Below are 18,917 nucleotides of genomic sequence, written 5' to 3' on the forward strand. Positions count from 1 at the left end.
TGCACTGCACTCCGTAAATAAAGAACTTTAATTAAAACCTAATATTATGAGTTAATGCCCTTTTTAAACAGGCAATATTATGATCTAGCCACACCTCATCTGTAAAACTAATCAAATCCCTAACTTCAGCAGTGGTTTCCTAGTTATATCATGAAAGAAAGTATTGGTGAGTAAACTGACTAGAAGTTATTTGAAAGGTTAATCATGTGGTATACCCATATGATGTGTGTCCGGACAGGTTGGTTACCTGGATGCGTACCAAAACTGTATGTAGAACGATTTTGATATGTAAATTTTCATGAATCCATTTGCAAGATATAATTGTCTATCTTATAATACCCCCAGGTTTCATCGCGGCTTAATGCATATTTTGCCTTAAATCCAATGACAAAGAACACAGTGCTCCAAAAGTTAGATGTCCGGACACATATAATGTGAGATTTTGGAATCATCAGAAGGATAGGAAATTTACTCAGCATGCTGTAATCAACATGCAGTTTGCACAGAAATGGGACTACACATGCATGTGGCAAGAAAGTTTGGTCCGAGTTTCTCAGCTATATTGCATCATATTAAATAATTACAACCCCAATGTATGAGGGTATTTGAAGATCAGTCCTTTACAACTAGGGAACATTTCTACTATTGTAATCTCCCAAGTGACATAGAAGGAAAGAGAAAGCTCACAAATTATCTTTCATCTATACAAGGGGGGTGTTCCACAAAGATTTTAAGTCAAACTTAACTCTAAGTTGGACTAAGATGTTATGGAGAGCCATTTGTAGCCTTATAATGAACTATATTCAAAAGCAAAAATTCAAGTATTTTAGATTTTTAATAAATTCCACATCGAGAACATGAAATCTACCATGATAGTAGAAAATATGAATGATTTGAATCAACATTTTATGCCTTTTAAAATAACTTTTACAAAATACTTTCAAAGATGCTAACGGCTTTCCATAATTATTAAGTCCAACTTTGAGATAAATTCAACTTAGGATCTTTGTGAAACACCCCCCTGAACTCAACCTTCTCCCTATCCTTTGATTGCGTGAGAAGTTTGAGCAACATGTTTCTCTTTTTCTTTAGTGGTTCTCAGGAACGGGACGACCCCCTTGGAAGGCAGGGTGGAGGTAGTGATCGGTGGTAAATCCCGGCCGATCTGCGATGATGACTGGACGGAGGAGGACGCCACAGTCATCTGCAGGACCCTTGGGTTTGGGGAGGTCGTTGAGGTCATGACCAATAATCTGGACAGGTTTGGTCCTCTGTCTGGGGATGAGGACTTCATGGCGCACCCACAGTGTATTGGAGAGGAGAGGACACTTAGCGACTGCAGCTTTGGGATCATGAACCAAGTGAACTGTGATGGCAACCTTGGTGTAGTTGGTGTTTCCTGCGGTCCTCCAGGTACGTATCCCTAGGGAATTTGTAGGACACTTGGGCCCTTTCCACATGGACTAGCATATTGTCCTATTAATGGAAAGTACTTTTGACTTTTACAAGTCCGATGTCTTTGCCTGGAAAGAAATTCTACCAACTAGGCAACTAAATATTTAATATTGATTTTGTGGAGCCCAGATTTATGGTATGATACTTTGAATTCTATCAAGGAAAAAGAAGTAGGTGTATCTATCTTGCTTAAGTTTAGTATCTCTCTTCCTCGAGCAAGGAAACGTTCTTGAGTCAAATCCACGTCAACTAGTCTATATAGTGATGCCAGAAATATTCTAATTTCTCCAGCAAATATTCTAATTGCTCAACCCCTCCTATGCTATGCACGCCTAATACTGCCAAACAACTCGAGTGTTGAACACTTTGATCTTCTAAGCAAGTCATTTTAAATTCTTCCCAAAACAGAATTTAAAATTAACTCTCATGACAAATGTTTGAAGCCCAATTTAGCAACGAAACAAAGAAATAAAAATTTACTGTATCAAGTTAATTCATGGTGTGGAAGGAGTTAAGTGAATGATCCACGTCACCTTGTCTATATAGTGATGTCAAAAACAACTCTAGCAAATGCTCTCATTGCTCAACCCCTCCCATGCTATGTACGGCAAATACTGCTAAACAACTCGAGTGTTGAACACTTTGATCGTCTAAGCATGTCTATTTAAATTCTTCCCAAAACAGAATTTAAAATTAACTCTCATGACAAATGTTTGAAGCCCAATTTAGCAACGAAACAAAGAAATAAAAATTTACTGTATAAAGTTAATTCATGGTATGGAAGGAGTAAAGTGAATGATCCACATCACCTAGTCTATATAGTGATGTCAAAAACAACTCTAGCAAATGCTCTAATTGCTCAACCCCTCCCATGCTATGCACGCCTAATACTGCCAAACAACTTGAGTGTTGAACACTTTGATCGTCTAAGCAAGTCATTTTAAATTCTTCCCAAAACAGAATTTAAAATCAACTCTCACAAAAAATGTTTGAAGCCTAATTTAGCAACGAATTGAAACAATCAAATGTTTACTCTAGAAACTTAATTCATGGTATAGAAGGAGTTAAGTGAATGATACGGACACTAACAAACTAGTTATCTCTTGGTCATCCTTATCTAGACATCAGCAAAGCTGCTCGACTAGTCAACGGTAACCACATCTTTGAAGGACGTGTTGAAATCCAGTATAACGGACAATGGGGAACAGTTTGCGACGACAGTTGGGATTTGGAGGAAGCTCAGGTATGGCTTCGTATTATATATTTATGTGGGAGTGTCGTGGTCGAATGGTTTAAGGCACTTGACTGGAGATGCGATGGTCGAGGGTTCGATTCCCAACACGGCACTAATATCCTTTGGCAAGATATTTACCTGCACTTGCTACTCTCCACCCAGGTGTTAAATGGGTACCCGGTAAGATGCGAAAGTTCATATGGTTGGACAAGCAAGTGTGCGCTTGACTGGCTGGAATGCTCCCCAGGGAGTGGAAAATGTGTGTACATTGTTTGCGGGTAAGCCTGAATCTGATGACCGGGGTAATAATATATCTGTAAAGCGCTTTGGCACAGTATCGTTGGATCGATGTATTGAGCGCTATATAAACACAGAATATTATTATATTCCCTCAATGCCTCCCCATCTTCCAACAGAACTCCCATACTCTCCCCTTTTTTTATTGCTCGTCTGAGAATTTTAGTTAGCACTTGTGCCTCCCATTTAAACTGCGATACCCTTGTTGCTTGGCTTGTCACTGTCTTTGAAAACCCCAAACCCCTGTGCTTCCCTCCAGCCTGAGAGTCTTGATTCCTGCACCACTGACCACATTTAATTTCATGAGAAGTTCTGCAGTGTCGTCAATCGATGACAGATTTAGAGGAATGGAGTTTTTGCTTTGGAAATGATTTATTTATTTATTTATTTATTTATTTTTTTTTTTTGGGGGGGGGGGGGGGTTAATAATTTGTCCATTTACTTGTCCATCTACAGGTAATGTATGTTTGAACTAATTTCTTTATCACAGTGAGATAAAGCCAATGTCTCTATTGTTATGGACTCTCCCTATTTTCTGTCTGTTCTGATTTTTTCCATCTTTTTCTATCCATTTTCACTATTTTGTAGTGTATCCCATACCACTAGACAAGAAGATTTGTTCTTGTCTTTTGTGTTGCCTCTCAAAGTGGGTACTGTCAAGCAAATGGCTACAAACAGGCTGCTTATATTGAAAATGGATACAAAATGGCCCTTTTCCATATACAGTCACACCTGTCTACAGCCACCGCCTAAGGGAAAGACAATAAGTGGTCTTTATAGACAGGTGGTCACTAAAGCAGGTTTGACTGTACATGTATTAACAGTAATTAGCGACAAATGTGACGGACACAATGATTAATGTTTTACATTGTAAACAAAATACAAATTTGTAGGTAATATGTAGCCAGCTTGGACTTGGAACGGCTGCAGCTGCGGCCAGGAACGCCATCTTTGGTCCAGGTTTCCTGCCGATCTTCCTGGATGATGTGCAGTGTAACGGCACGGAGCCCTCCCTGCTGGACTGTGCGAGCAATGGCATCCATACCCACAACTGCCACCACAACGAGGATGCCGGCGTTGTTTGTCGACCACCAAGTAAAACCATGCATGGCCCCGTTTCATAAGACATGCTACCAATAACAACTTGCAATAACTGTTATGAGCTACTGAAATCATGGCATCTGATTGGCTGAGAGCAAATTTGTCATAGAAATTTCGCATTTTGTTATTGATAACAAGTTTTATGAAACAGGGACCAGTATCATCAAAGTTTTTCATTTTCTGTTTTCAAGTGGACAAATCACCCCAAATTGTTTAGCTCTGTACTGTTTTTGGTTAGGCACTAGTCTTTTGTTCACAATATGAGTTTTCAATTCTTCTTCTGGCAAGAGATATTTCAAGTGTATATATGAAAACAACATGTGAGTAAACTTGTTGATGTACAGCTGATTTGCTCTTAAACCTGAACGCAAGTATGTCTTACAGTGAAAGACAATTTTTTGCTGTTCTTTGTAGCTGTCAATCTCCTTTAAAAGCAACAATTTTTTGTCAGTCGATGAAGAGAGAAATCCCTGCATTTGAAAAATGGTATAACATGTAAACAGCAATCAAAACCGTCTGTAGAAATGAGTTAGTAGAAGTTTGCTCTATGACATGTGTGCATGCAAACGCTTGTCTGACAGCCACTCAGCGGATTGTTCTTTAGTTCGTTCCTTTAAATGAAATATTGACATGAAGGTGACTCTAAGTTTTCTTCCATCATTCCTGTTCCATGTAAGTTCGCTTGATTGACGGAGGAGTTGCCAACGAGGGCAGGCTTGAGATCAGCGTCAAGGGCCAGTGGGGTGCCGTGTGCTTCCAGGACTTCAACATAGCCAACGGTCACGTAGCGTGTCGTCAGCTCGGGCTTGGACCCGCGGTCAGCGTCTCTCCCGCATCCCGCTACAGCAACGTGACCCTCAACGAGATGATCTTCCTGTCCGGCGTCGAGTGCTTGTCGGACGAAGCCTTCCTCGGTCAGTGCCAGACCTCACCCCTGACTGGAGATGGATGTCCAGAGCAAGCAGCCGTTAAGTGTGCCTTACCCTGTGAGTAGTATGAGGAGATATAAAAGGGAAGTGTTTCACAAAGACTGAGATCCTTTTTAAGTGTAACTTTACTATGGCAGGCCTTTCATGCCACAAGTTCCTCTAACCATTCCTGGCATTGGTTTCTCAAGGGATGTACAAATCGTGGCCACAAATCTACAGAATTTACCTGTTTTGATAGTTCATTATTGAAGAAAAAATTATTATCTAAAGATCATAATTGAGAGACCAATGGTGAGAGCAACCAGTGGCATGAAAGGCGTGCCATAGTTAAGTCCAACTTAAAGTTGATCTTAGTCTTTGTGAAACACCGCCCTGGATAAGTTCTAAGGACAGGACTGGTCTGTAGGGAGTAATATGAAAAGCAATTAGGGGGAAATGTGGGTGTTAACTGCCTTCAATACCCTGTCCTCTTCCTAGTGAATATTTTGATGTGGATAATTGGACATTGAACTGCTTGAACGTGGCCATGGCATGTCCTTTGTCAAGGTATTTTATTTAAAGTTCTCTCTCTCTACCCAGGTGTACTTTGGTAGAGAAAAATAACCCAATCCTTATAAAGACAGACCTAATCATGAGCCAGCGTTTTTACTTTAAATGCATTTTTACTTTAAATGCTGTAACTACAGGCTAGATAATTAAACTCCTACACTACCTTAGATGTACTCACAGACAGTAGACCTATTCAATTTGGTGGTACATGTATGACCTTAATATTATGAACATCATTGCTTTTATTCTTAGTAGTAGTATTATTAATATTACAGTCAAACCTGTCTATAGCGATTGCCCAAGGGAAACACAAGAAGTGGCCTTTGTACACAGGTGGTCTTTGTAGACAGGTTCCTTTAGTGCATGATTCAATGAGAAACCATTTTCAAGGGAAACAACAAATGTGGCCTTTGTAGACAGGTGGTCTTTGTAGACAGGTGGTCTTTGTAGACAGGTGGTCACTAAAGCAGGTTTGACTGAATTATCATCATAAATTACTATTATCAATAGTGAGACTCGTGAACGGGACCAGTGCCTACGGAGGATTCGTCCAGGTGCTGAGAGACGGGGTGTGGGGCGGCATCTGTGATTCCAACTGGACCATGGCCGACGCCAACGTGGTGTGCAGGCAGCTTGGAATGGCCAATGCCATGTCTGCCAACGCAACCCTTACAAATGGCACGGAGGACATTGCCATCACAACCCCAAGGAGTTACCGATGCGACGGGACCGAGTCCACCCTGACTGTATGCAACGGGAGTCCTGAGAGAGACAGCTGTACGCAACCGGTCAGTGTGACTTGTGCGCCAACCGGTAAGTCGCACCTGAGGCCCGTTTCACAAAACATCATCAGTGACAAAGGACAGTCTTTGTTATAAGCTACTGAAATCCTTGCTTTTGATTTGTCACTGATTTTTGTCATTTGTCATTGAAAAAATGCTTTGTGAAACGGGTCCCTGTTTGTTTCAAAATCAGTTTTGAAGATTAAAGTGTAATTCTGAGAAGGAAATTATAATGGTAGGAAATCTATCCTGACTAGCTTGGATGGGAATTATGAGGAGGATAGCTGCGTGTCACTTGTACCCCAGCTGGAGAGTTGCATCTGTTTTCTATGAAACCAAAAATAACTTTTGTGATTGTAACAATCCTCCCCCTCTCTCACATGGTGCAACCGCAAGCCTAATGTATAACTTTTGTGATATCAAATATAAATATGTAATTTTGAGAAGGGGGCTATTTAGCAAATTTATCTCCACTGATTGAGATGAGACTCTCGAGAAGGGGGAGCATCACTTGCATACCAAGTGGTCAGTTGCAACTCCTTATCTCTAAACCCAAAATCAGCTTTGCGATAATGACTGTGAAAGTTGAGTCAACAATGGAGTAGTTGTACACAAGCCAGTCATGGTTAAATGTGTAACAATGTGCATTGTATGTTGTGCCCATTTGTGTTGTATAATTATGAATTATTTTTTGCAAATCAAGGATAAACGCAATGTAAGAAGAGATTTGATGAAACCAAATTGATCTTGATTGCGTGAGATGAAAGTTGTATAGCTACAAATAAGAAGCATCAGCTGTATGTAAGCACATAAGTAGTATACCGGTACTCAAGAAGATGTTTTACGAGGAGTGCAAACTTCAACATCTCTTTGTAGAAGAAACATTTGAAGCTCATAGCTTGACCACACCTTAGCAACATCAAACCCTAATTTACATCAAGAGCAGAATATGTTTTGTTGATCGGTACACCTTAAAGTTTTCAAAGTTTCAAGTGAACTTTAAAGCCCCACTGCACTACTTATAGCTACTTGCGCCCTCTATGTAGCAAACAATGCCTTATCGGTGACCATGGTCCCCCATGATCCTCTTTTTCTTATGAGATAACCAGTCGGTGACCATGCAGGGAGGTCTAATCCTTCCTTGGCCAAACTAGTGCGGTTGGGCTTTAAGGACTGTGTCGAATGATTTCTCCTTTTTCCTGCAGTCCGATTGATCAATGGAAGCAATCCGTATGAAGGCAGAGTTGAGGTCTTGGTAAATGGAACTTGGGGAACTATCTGTGATGACCTATGGGATCTTACTGATGCTCAGGTAATATTTTGGTTAACCCGTTGATCAAGGGAACCGGATGGCCATCCAGTACCCTGTTTAAAGTCTATGAGGTTTTACAGAATCTGGTAGTGAACAGGTTTATTAAATATACATGTAGTCTTTAGGGTTGTAATATCGCGTGAAGTAGAATTTGTTTCACAAATATATTTTTCAAAATAAACGTCATTAAACTTCAAAATCGTCTCTACATTGAAATAATTGTTTGGAAATCAGAATGCTCATAGAATCCTGCAAAATTTCCAATACCGGTAGATGTTTAAAGCTCCTTTAAAGTTGGGTTTTCTGAGTATAACAAAAAACCCAAATTAGGTATTCTTTTATCAATATTTGTCTTCAAACACATTTTTTATGTAAAAATCTTTGCAGAAGTGTGTCTTAAATCACATCCTCTTTCACATGATATTATTTAAGTGAAATGTTGCCATCACGTTTTGGGCGAATCTGGGGCTCCCAATACTGTAGAGGGGCTTTAAGATTTAAAACATGCAATGTAATTGAAACTTGTATCTGTCAAACTAATTTGATGGGAAATGTTATGAACCTGAGTTTCTGAGATCGTTTTGAGGAAATTCTATTAGAATTTCCTCAAAAGCCATCTTTCACTTTTTATGCCTCCGTTACGAAGTATCTGTACGTCCCGTTCTCATGATCGCGTTATCTGAAGAAACGATTGATGGATTCCTGCCAAACTTTGGTCATGTGTGTATCTTGCAGAGCCAATGAACTGATTAGATTTTGGGGTCACGAGGACAAAGGTCAAAGGTCACAGGGCTCATTATGTATGCAAAAACAGCTCGTGATCACATTATCTGAAGAACCGATTGATAGATTCCTGCCAAACTTTGGTTATGTATGTATCTTGCAGAGCCGATGAACTGAATAGATTTTGCGGTCACGAGGTCAAAGGTCAAAGGTCACAGGGCTCATTATGTATGCAAAAACAGTTCGTGATCGCGTTATCTGAAGAACGGATTGATGGATTCCTGCCAAACATTGGTCATGTATGTATCTTGCAGAGTCGATGAACTGACTAGATTTTGTGGTCACGAGGTCAAAGGTCAAAGGTCACAGGGCTCATTATGTATGCAAAAACAGCTTGTGATCGCGTTATCTCAAGAACCGATTGATGGATTCCTGCCAAACTTAGATCATGTATGTATCTTGCAGAGCCAATGAGCAGAATAGATTCTTGGGTCATGAGGTCAAAGGTCAAAGGTCATGGGCTCATTATGTGTGCAAAAATAGCTTGTGAACGCATTCTCATTAGAACTGACAGATGGATTACTATTTAACTCAGTACATCTTGCAGAGCCAATGAACTGAGTAGATTTTAGGGTCATGAGGTCAAAGATCAAAGGGTCATATATGTATATGAGAAATTGCTTGTAATCACGATACTCTGAGAACCTGTTAATGGATTACAATTGAACTTGAATTTGAAAAATTTCTTCTGTTTTGGTTTGTAAAATTGCTCTATTGACGGAGGCATCATTTTCGACTGCGCGCAGTCGAAGTTCCATCTAGTTTTAAATATTCCTGTACGTGTTGTACGTGATTCTTTTCAATTTTGTTTTTAGCTCCTGGGCTCTTATCAGAAGTGTGCTTTACCCCCAAATAATAATATTCATTGTTGTTCATGTACATGTATATTGAATACCATGTTTGATGCAAATTTGAGAGGAGGCACAATGACCTCAGAACTGAGATCCATGCAGGCTTTGAAACCAAGTCAGTGTGATAGTACCCCTCAATGAGGTTTAATTCTTTATAATTACCAAGTCCTTTGTATAGGACTGAAAAACTCAAGGATCATGGATTACTACCAGTACTTAGGCGTAACCAAAAAGATGTTGTATTGACCTTTGTGACCGACCCCAAAATCTTGAAATCTACGGTCGACTTTTAATTAATTTTTTTTACTGGTTTTTACAAAAAAAATGTATTGAAGCATTCAAAACTGAGAAATATCAGCCCAAAGAAGGAGAAAAAAAGACGAAAAGATTTCCGACAGACCGACCCATGTTATGGCACCTTAAGGCAATACAACATCTTTTTTTGTAGGCCTTATGTACAAGCAATTACTTGATTTCATAGCATCAGAGTAAACTTATAAATCAATCAATCAATGAATCAATCCTTTACTATGTGCGCAGGTTGTGTGTAGACAACTGGGTTATGGCTACGCCAGGTACTTCTACTCTAGCTCAAGATTTGGTCCAGGAACGGGACCGATCGTCTACGACAACGTCCAGTGCACGGGCCAAGAGATGCTCCTGTCTCAATGCTCAAACGGGGGACTCAACAATCACAACTGCAACCATGGGGAAGATGCAGGCGTATCGTGCGCTTTAACAGCAGGTATCTATCTGCTTAATGGTATTATGTCGGTTGTACGACACATGCTCGGGGTCAATAGAGTGGTGAAGTGTGACGTCATAAAAAATATATTTTTAGAATTTCTCAATTTTTTCTTCATTTCCCAAAAGAGCATCAAAAATAATGTCCAAATGTCGAAAACCAATTGAATATGTTAAGTATTGGCTGAGATATGACCATCTGAATTAATATATTTCCTATAGGAACTCAGTGTTATTTGCTCTGGCTTGTAATGGTTAGGAGCCAGAGCAAATAACACTGAAATATATTTGAGAAACTATAAAAATAGATTTTGATGTCACAGCTTCAGTACTCTATAACGTCCTGGTCAATTTCCTTCACTAACTATATACCCAACTTCCAGCCTGCATGGACCAAACACTATACCTGAACCTGATCCTACATTGAAATCGAGGGAGGGAGTGTTGTCGTGGCGCGAAAGTCTGTATAACCTCTTGTAAAAGGGAAAATGCTAACTTTAATAAAAGATGATGGAAAATCTATTCCCTGGGATGCTTCAAGGCCTGGGACCCGTTTCACAAAGCCTTTTTTCAATGAAAAATGCCAAAAATCAGTGACAAATCTGCTGACAACCAATCAGAAGCAAGGATTTCAGTAGCTTGTAACAAAAACTGTCATTTGTCACTGATGACAAGTTTTGTGAAGCACCCCCAGATCACTCGATTTGTACAAGGGTATAGATATCCAGAGAGTACCTAGCATACCGTAAGTAATTTTTTGTCTTAGTGCGGTACATAGGCTATTGTAGTGGGTACAGTTATCTCCTTGTTGACTATGCATGAAGGCCACATTATTAGAGAGCAAACAGTACATTAGGTGTGCAGAATAATAATAATAGCTAGTTCTTATACATGTATAGCGCTTTTCAGGATTAAAGGCCCTCTCAAAGCGCTTTACAGATATATATATATATATTATTACCTCAGCCATCGGATTCAGGCTTACCCGCACACAATGTATGCACATTCTCCACTCCCTGGGGAGCATTCTAGCCAGACATCAAAATATCTTGATAATCATGAAATCTGCCATGTTTTTGTTTTCCAGAGTCGGAGGAGAGTGTGCGTCTAGTGGGTGGCAAAACAGAGTACGAAGGACGGGTGGAGATCTTCTGGCAGGGTAGCTGGGGAACCATCTGTGATGACAGCTGGGACCTGTCTGATGCTGAGGTGGTCTGCCACGAGCTCGGTTTCAGCGGCGCCCTCGAAGCCAAGGTTCGGGCAGCTTACGGACTAGGCACCGGCCCCATCATCTTAGACAATGTCCAATGTGGAGGAATTGAGGTGACCGTCTTCAACTGTCAACATGGCGGCTTCGGCGTTCATAATTGCGGACACTCGGAGGACGCAGGTGTTTCCTGTATCCCTCCAGGTATGTTTTGTGTCAGGTTTTTGATGCCTCCTTTAAAGATAATGTTATCAGTATAAACTTCATATGCAAACCAAAATAAGATAGAACTGTAGGCGTAAAAACCTAAGGTGTGGATGTAGAAACGAAGTGACTAGCAATGTCATACATGTCAACCAGAAGGACAACAATCCCCTAAGCCGTATGCATCATGAATTCATTCAGGAAATATTTAATCATGGTGTACTACATGTATATCTAGTTTTTAACTCTTATTTTTAGTTTGATAGAGTTGGTAATTGAATGCACTTGAATTCTTTAATAAACAATGACCCTTAGTACTATTACTGGATATAAATGACATTCAAATCTTTCCTATAACTGCACAGACAATACCACCACCATTCTTACACCAACGATGACAACAAACGCAAACGGAAGCACCCCCGGTGACGTACGGTTGGTTGGGGGGCTGTTTCCTTTCGAGGGCAGAGTGGAAATTTTCCTGAATGGAGAATGGGGTACAGTTTGCGATGACCTCTGGGACACCCAGGAGGGGAACGTCATCTGCCGGCAGTTAGGGTTTGGCCCTGCCATCCGCGCCCCCCAGGGGGCTAACTTTGGGGCGGGGTCTGGACCCATCTACCTGGACAACCTTGCGTGTGACGGCACAGAATTCTCCCTCTTTCAGTGCCGTCACAGCGGTGTCGGAACTCACAACTGTGGCCACTCTGAGGATGCAGGAGTTGTCTGCACAGATCCAGGTCTTTAATCTTTAATCTTTCTTCCAATGTTGGGCAGTTCCAAGATATTTTGTTCCATACATGTACGTTACCCCAGGGATGCGAGTTCTTTTCATACCATGCTTCAGCTTTTTTGTGTCCAAACTCATTCTAGGTGATTTTCAGGCCCTCTGATCAATTCTAACTGGCATCCCTGGTTACCCACAATCTCGGCATTTTTACTATGTCAGATGATTCTATCAAGTTGACACCCCTAATAGAGCCTTGATCAGGCTTAATAGCAAGGAAAATGGCACTTGTGGTGCTCTTTTTTTGTAATTTTCGTCATTCTCATTTAAAATATGTCACTCTGTGCCATTCTGCATTGGGCCCGTTAACCTCTGCCCCAGGAAATGCTTCCATCTGTAAAGCTGGCCTTTTAAATGAATAACTCTTGATGTGTCATTCTGCATATAGCAATGCCAACCTCTGCCCCAGGGAATGCTACTGATGGAGAGGTTCGCTTGGTCCAGGGGGAAAGCATTTACGAGGGAAGGGTAGAAATCTACTTTGATGATGCCTGGGGGACAGTCTGTGATGACATGTGGGATATCCAGGATGCTCAGGTAAAGTGTGCCAATCACAACAAATATTTTGTTTTGTTTGTCGGGGGTTCCATGTTGCTAAGCTAAATTCAAGACATGAGCTCCAAACTTAACTTCTATCGTGTTTGGGCGTGGCACTGGAGCCATCATACTTGACAATATGGCATAATAATAATAATAATAATAGCTCACATTTATAATGCGCCTAATACTTGTTTCTAGGCGCAGCATATTATAACCCCGGTCATCGGATTCAGGCAACACAATGTATGCACATTTTCCACTCCCTTGGGAGCATTCCAGCCAGTCGCCATTTTACAAGCGCCACTTGCTAATCTAACCACATTAGCTTTCGCATCCTACCGGGTTCCCATTTAACACATGGGTGGAGAGTGGCCAATGTAGATCAATGTCTTGCCAAAGGACATCAGTGCCGCGGCGGGACTTGAACCGTGGACCTTGTGATCCATAGTCTGGTGGCATATCCACTTGACCACGACACCTCTAAATCAGAATGTGTAGTCCACTCCTATGTCGAAGCAGACCTTTGTTTCTGTTTTGATTAACTTACCTGTTTACATGGACATCTTTACCTCCAGGTTGTCTGCCGGCAGCTTGGCTTTGGCCCCGCCATGGATGCAACCCCTATGGCCCAGTTTGGACGGGGCACTGGAGCCATCATGCTGGACAATGTGGCGTGTCAAGGGAGCGAAGAGATGCTGATGCAGTGCACCCATAGTGGAGTAACCGTCCACAACTGTGGTCATTCGGAAGATGCCGGGGTGAGGTGCTCCTTCAATACCACTTCAGCCGGTAAGCGTATGTTGGAGCAATTAGAAACAAATGTCATGTGTTGTGTGTTCATGATGTGAATGTCAATGTTGAATTCTGGTAATAGACTTGCTTTTCGAGAGAAACTGGCATGACACAATTTTAGATTGTTAATCAATGATTAGGTAGTCAGTTGAAAGCAATGAGATGAAATTTATTATGCAAGCATAAAGAGTCAGTTCCAACTTTCATGTTGACACCTAATATAGTCCTATCTGATCCCAACTGTGACACCATTAAAAGAATAACCTTATTATATCAAGGGGAAAAATTGTAAGCCAATTTTTCTTGAAAGCACTGACAATAATCACTTGTGATCATGATTGTGTATTACTGGTTATGTAAATTTATGTACATGAATATCATACCTCCCAACCCTAACAAATAATCCAGAATAATTCTGTTTCTCTGGATTCTGGATTTCTAGGACCTGAAAATCTGAAATATTCAGATTTTTCAATTAAAAAAAAAAAGAAAAAAAAAAGAGTTCACTTATTGTGTGCGTTGAATGGCTGCATTATCGAGTAGCAAATTTGTATTAGCTTTTTGGTACAGAATTACTGCGTATTGCCAGTTACACTGCGGCTGCAAGTGGATTTCTTATTTTCGAAGGCATACTGTCTTAAAAATTCCTAATTCTTATTTTCAAATGTTGGCAGGTATGGAATATGTATCATCTATAAAAAAAATGTTTGTGTAAAGCAATCCCTTACCTATCATTGAATGCCAGGAGAACTACCAGAAGCAGGCGATCTGCGTCTCAGGAATGGGGAGAACATGTACGAGGGGCGCGTGGAGGTCTTCCACAACAGCCTCTGGGGAACAGTGTGCGATGACATGTGGGACATGACTGAAGCCGGAGTGGTCTGCAAACAGCTGGGTTTTGGGCCAGCCATCTCCGCTTACTCTTCAGCTCACTTTGGGGCAGGATCAGGAAGTATCCATTTTGACAACCTAGCCTGTACGGGAGACGAGGACCGTCTAGAAATGTGCGAGCGTGCAACCCAGATGAACTGCAATCATGGAGAGGATGCAGGTGTCAGGTGCAGTGAACCAGCAGACTCGGGTGAGTTGACAAATCACATCCCCTCTTAAACATTGCAGGTGGTATTCTCAAAAGCGGACTAACTTTAGTCTATGGTTTAATCCTCTGACTAAGTATGGAATGCCAAATGTCCATTTGAATATATTTTTGAATAATTTCATATGTCCCTAAATTACCATGATAACATAATTATATCCTAGATATATTGTTGTTTATTAATAATGATGTAACGGCCATAAGGGTATGACCCTAAAGGAAAGTTCACTCTGTTCACATTTAGTACATAACAAAAGAGGAATACAGCCATATAATGATACTGAGAATCATGACGCCCACTACTACTTTGAAAACATTGAGAATGGCTGTGTAGAAAGACATATTGCCCCCAGGGTTAACATAAACCCACCCTTGACCATTTTATTATTGTTTTGGTTTCGGCCAGGAATACAGACTGGTCAAATGGCCTAATCCATCAAAGTTATGAGTCATGTTTCGGGCTATACTGTATGACTGGTAGGATTTCCCTGAATTCAAGTTTGGGGGAACATGAAAGGAAGTGGACCTGTTGACCAATGGGAATTGAATATTGTATGACCCTTCCCACTTTCTCAAACTGTTGTCCAATAACATTTTAGGAAAGTCCTGCACTGGTCCATGTATTGTAAATGTGGTATATAAGTGCGTGTAAGGAGGAGAGCTCCTGAGAAGAATGATCGGCGAAGAATAATCAACGGAGAAGAGTTGACAAGAATCGTTGGAGTCGGGTTGAGAATCGAAATGTAGAACTCAGACTCTTAGAAGAATTGAGAAGATCTATATCAGTCAGATTGAGAATCAACACGGAGAATAGTGACAGAGCCCAGAACTAAGAACTCAGATTCCGAAGCCGAATCAGAATGGGAACATTGTGATTACTGAGCAACACTAAGACTTTAAATCAGAATACAACTACAGAGCATCGTTCTTCGCTAGTCGACATAAAGGGGTATTGACGGCCCCAGAATGCTGAACGAAACTTCATAAGTCAATGACAGAACTTCATTGATTCAACAATGTGCAGTGACGGTGTTCGTGGTGATTGCCTAATCATCTGAAGCATGACTGACGTAGCTAGGGAGTTGCAACTGGACATCCAGAGGATGACAACGACGATCGCACTTCGAATCGGATCCAGTTCGTTGTTGAACTTTTAGAGAGCTCTCGCGCGCACCCCCTCGCTTGATTTAAGTAGCGGTACCGTGAGTAGATTTAAAAGGAGATTGATATTTTGCTGTTCGATTTGTTGTTGATGATGATGAATGTTATACTTATATATTAATTAAAGGACCATGTATTAAGTAAATATAATTATACTTCCTATCGACCATTATTTAAAAGTCTACTTACCTCAACATAAGACGTGAGAATGTGTGGTGGTCTATGTGAGTAAAGCCAGTCAATCCTTTGATAATTATTATTATCTGAACCCTGGCATAATAATTTAAAAGTGGTTTCCCCTGCTACTATGCCACGGGTTACAATGATATTATATTTTATTTTAATTTAGTGACAGATTAAATTATTCAAAAATATATTCATACAGACACTTGGCATTCCATATTTAGTCGGTGGATTAAACCATGATTAGTCTGCTTTCGAGAATACCACCCTGCATTTCTAGTGCAATGGATCTTCTTACTTCAAAATTAGTGATGTTTCTTATAAAGATAAGCTGTTCATTTATTCTGTTTTAAATGATAGTTGTGTAGATTGAATCCACCTTGCTTCAGTTTTTTCCTATGTTTGATAGGGTTCTTGCAGTACTTTGGATTTCAAAATCCAAATTTTGTCCAAGAAGTACATGTATGCGTAACAATTTAATTGAATTGATCTATTCTGCTAATATTCATGAATCAATTTTTTTTTAGTATTTTGCGGAGTAAGCCATTTATGGTAATGGTTAAAGCGGTCTTAAATTCTGAAATTGAAACAGCACTTTGTGAGATGCATGTATTATTTAGAGCATATTCTTACTTCTTTATTCACAGTATGTTGGGTTCTTTATTTAAAATAAAGACAGAATCAAAAGATTTGAAATATGAGGAAGAGACGATTGACTTTGAGCATTTGAGCAAGTTCATAACCTTTTCGTCAAAAACCAATGCAAAGCTCATTGTTAATCTAATGACTGTTTTAAGGTGATACATGTAGCTCCCTTACAATGTGGATATGCCCAACTATCAAGGAAAATGGTTCTTAAAAGTTATGTTCATTGTTGCTTTATGCTTTATTTCATAATATCTTGGACTTATACAGTAGGCTTGCGGATGCACCATGTGAGAGAGAGGGAGGATTGAGGAGTACTGAAAAGAACTCTCGGTAATCTTTCTTGAGGGACTACACAAACAGTCCTTTTCAGGACTACACACTCTCAATAAAGATTACAGAGAGTCCTTTTCAGGACTCCTCAATCCTCCCTCTCTCTCACATGGTGCATCCTCAAGCCTACTGTATATCTACATCACCATGCAAGCTGATACTTACAAGCAGCATCTTGGACTTATTTGTAAAGCTTTGAGGCCATGACCTTATTGATACCCTTTGTGACCATAGGTACCAACCAGACCGGAGTTATAGGGCGAGGTAGCGTCCGTCTTGTAGGCGGATCAGGCCCACACGAAGGCCGTGTGGAGGTCTACGTCACTCAATGGGGCACAATCTGCGACGACATGTGGGACCTGAGGGACGGAAACGTTGTCTGTCGTAATTTAGGCTTCTTCAATGCCACCGAGGCGATGACCTCCTCCTTCCGATTTGGCTCCGGGGCGGGTCCGATCCTGCTGGACAATGTCGATTGTTCTGGTTCGGAAACCAACATCATGGATTGTCCGGCTAATCCACCAGGGAACCATAATTGCCAGCATTCTGAAGACGCAGCAGTCGTCTGCTATACAGCAGGTTGGGCTTCCTAGGCAATGCAATATTTCTGGGGGGCGTTTCACAAAACTTGTCATTAGTGATAAATGACAACTTGTGTTATAAGCTACTGAAATCCTTGCTTCTGATTGTTTTTTAGCAGATTTGTCACTGATTTTTGTTATTTGTCATTGAAAAAAGGCTTTGTTAAACGGGTCCCAGATTGATTATCCAAGTTGAAATCATGGCTCAAAATACACAAGGCATTTACCATGATGCCCCCACGCCCCTTTCAGGGTTGGAAATAGCCCTGTAATATTGACAAAAGGAAAGACCACTTAAGCCACATCCACTTGAGGTCAATTGTAATTTTGACCTTTGTACCCTCTGACCTGCCAAACTGTAAATCACTAAAACTAACGTCATTACAAACCTTGGCTTGAAACGCGTTGAAACGCCTAATATGACGCACATAAACCTAGGTTTGTCAACAAACGTCCTTTGTGAATTCAGGCCATGATGTCTGAGCCCTGATGCCTCTGCCTGAAAATAAAATAAATAGCATATGATGATAACTCTTGTTTTTTTGTCTCAAATACCTGATTTCCTCCCCTAATCCTCAAGCATTTCTTGTTGCCTGCCCATGCAGGTCTAGGTACCAACGGCTCCGTGTCCTTCATCTCTGAGTCAGCCAACCAGGGGTCTGGCCTTGTCAACATCTCCGTCAATGACCGGTGGGGATATATCTGCTCAGACGAATGGTCCATCGAAGATGGTATGGTGGTGTGCCGTCAGATGGGCCTTGGCTATGCAACCCGTGTCTACACCGCCGAGGTGATTGCCCCGGTGATTGCAGGTATTGGTGGTGTACAGTGCAATGGCAGCGAGCTGAACCTGCTGGAGTGCAGAGGAGCCATGCTGGGCGCCTGCCAGTCAACGAACGTCGGTGGAGTGGAGTGTTCTACAACCGGTGAGGAATATAAGGAGATGAAAGAGAACAGGAGTCGACCTATTTCCTGTCTTTTTCATTGTAAAACCAAAAGGCCAAAAGACTGCAACAGAACAGTCTGAGAATAGAAAAAAGATGTAAATGAGGGACGTCTTATTGATTCTTTGTATTTTACCATCACAGCATTGAAGAATATAATACAAAATCTTGCTTATTTTTATAAGAGAAATCAGGTGCATACAGTTTCTTAAAAGATATTAAGATCTGATTTGATAGATGCTCTATCTTATTGCCAAGTTCTTTATTTTGGTCACCCCATATCCAAGGTCATGGAGCATAGCTCCCCTGCCCAGCTATTAGACTTTCAATTAGCCTTACTTTTTATACTTAGCAGTATTTTCATTTTGAATGGACCCCTGGGTTAGAGGTTGGCATTGCTATATGCA

General features: G+C 40.8%; 1 protein-coding gene across 1 annotated transcript in view; it reads left to right on the forward strand.

Moving 5' to 3' along the window:
* Window positions 1–18,917, forward strand: part of LOC373215 (scavenger receptor cysteine-rich protein) — a 60,915-nt gene that overhangs the window by 19,201 nt on the left and 22,797 nt on the right. The window contains exons 6-19 of the mRNA XM_030999845.1: window positions 1,093–1,413; window positions 2,577–2,698; window positions 3,880–4,081; window positions 4,765–5,073; window positions 6,076–6,378; window positions 7,553–7,659; window positions 9,834–10,038; window positions 11,125–11,448; window positions 11,814–12,188; window positions 12,624–12,772; window positions 13,351–13,564; window positions 14,313–14,648; window positions 17,220–17,564; window positions 18,172–18,492. Coding sequence (XP_030855705.1) covers window positions 1,093–1,413; window positions 2,577–2,698; window positions 3,880–4,081; window positions 4,765–5,073; window positions 6,076–6,378; window positions 7,553–7,659; window positions 9,834–10,038; window positions 11,125–11,448; window positions 11,814–12,188; window positions 12,624–12,772; window positions 13,351–13,564; window positions 14,313–14,648; window positions 17,220–17,564; window positions 18,172–18,492 — 3,633 coding nt within the window. The remainder of the gene's footprint in view (window positions 1–1,092; window positions 1,414–2,576; window positions 2,699–3,879; window positions 4,082–4,764; window positions 5,074–6,075; window positions 6,379–7,552; window positions 7,660–9,833; window positions 10,039–11,124; window positions 11,449–11,813; window positions 12,189–12,623; window positions 12,773–13,350; window positions 13,565–14,312; window positions 14,649–17,219; window positions 17,565–18,171; window positions 18,493–18,917) is intronic.

Source organism: Strongylocentrotus purpuratus, unplaced genomic scaffold, assembly GCF_000002235.5.
Source record: "Strongylocentrotus purpuratus isolate Spur 01 unplaced genomic scaffold, Spur_5.0 spur5_contig_861, whole genome shotgun sequence".
NCBI lineage: Eukaryota > Metazoa > Echinodermata > Echinoidea > Camarodonta > Strongylocentrotidae > Strongylocentrotus > Strongylocentrotus purpuratus.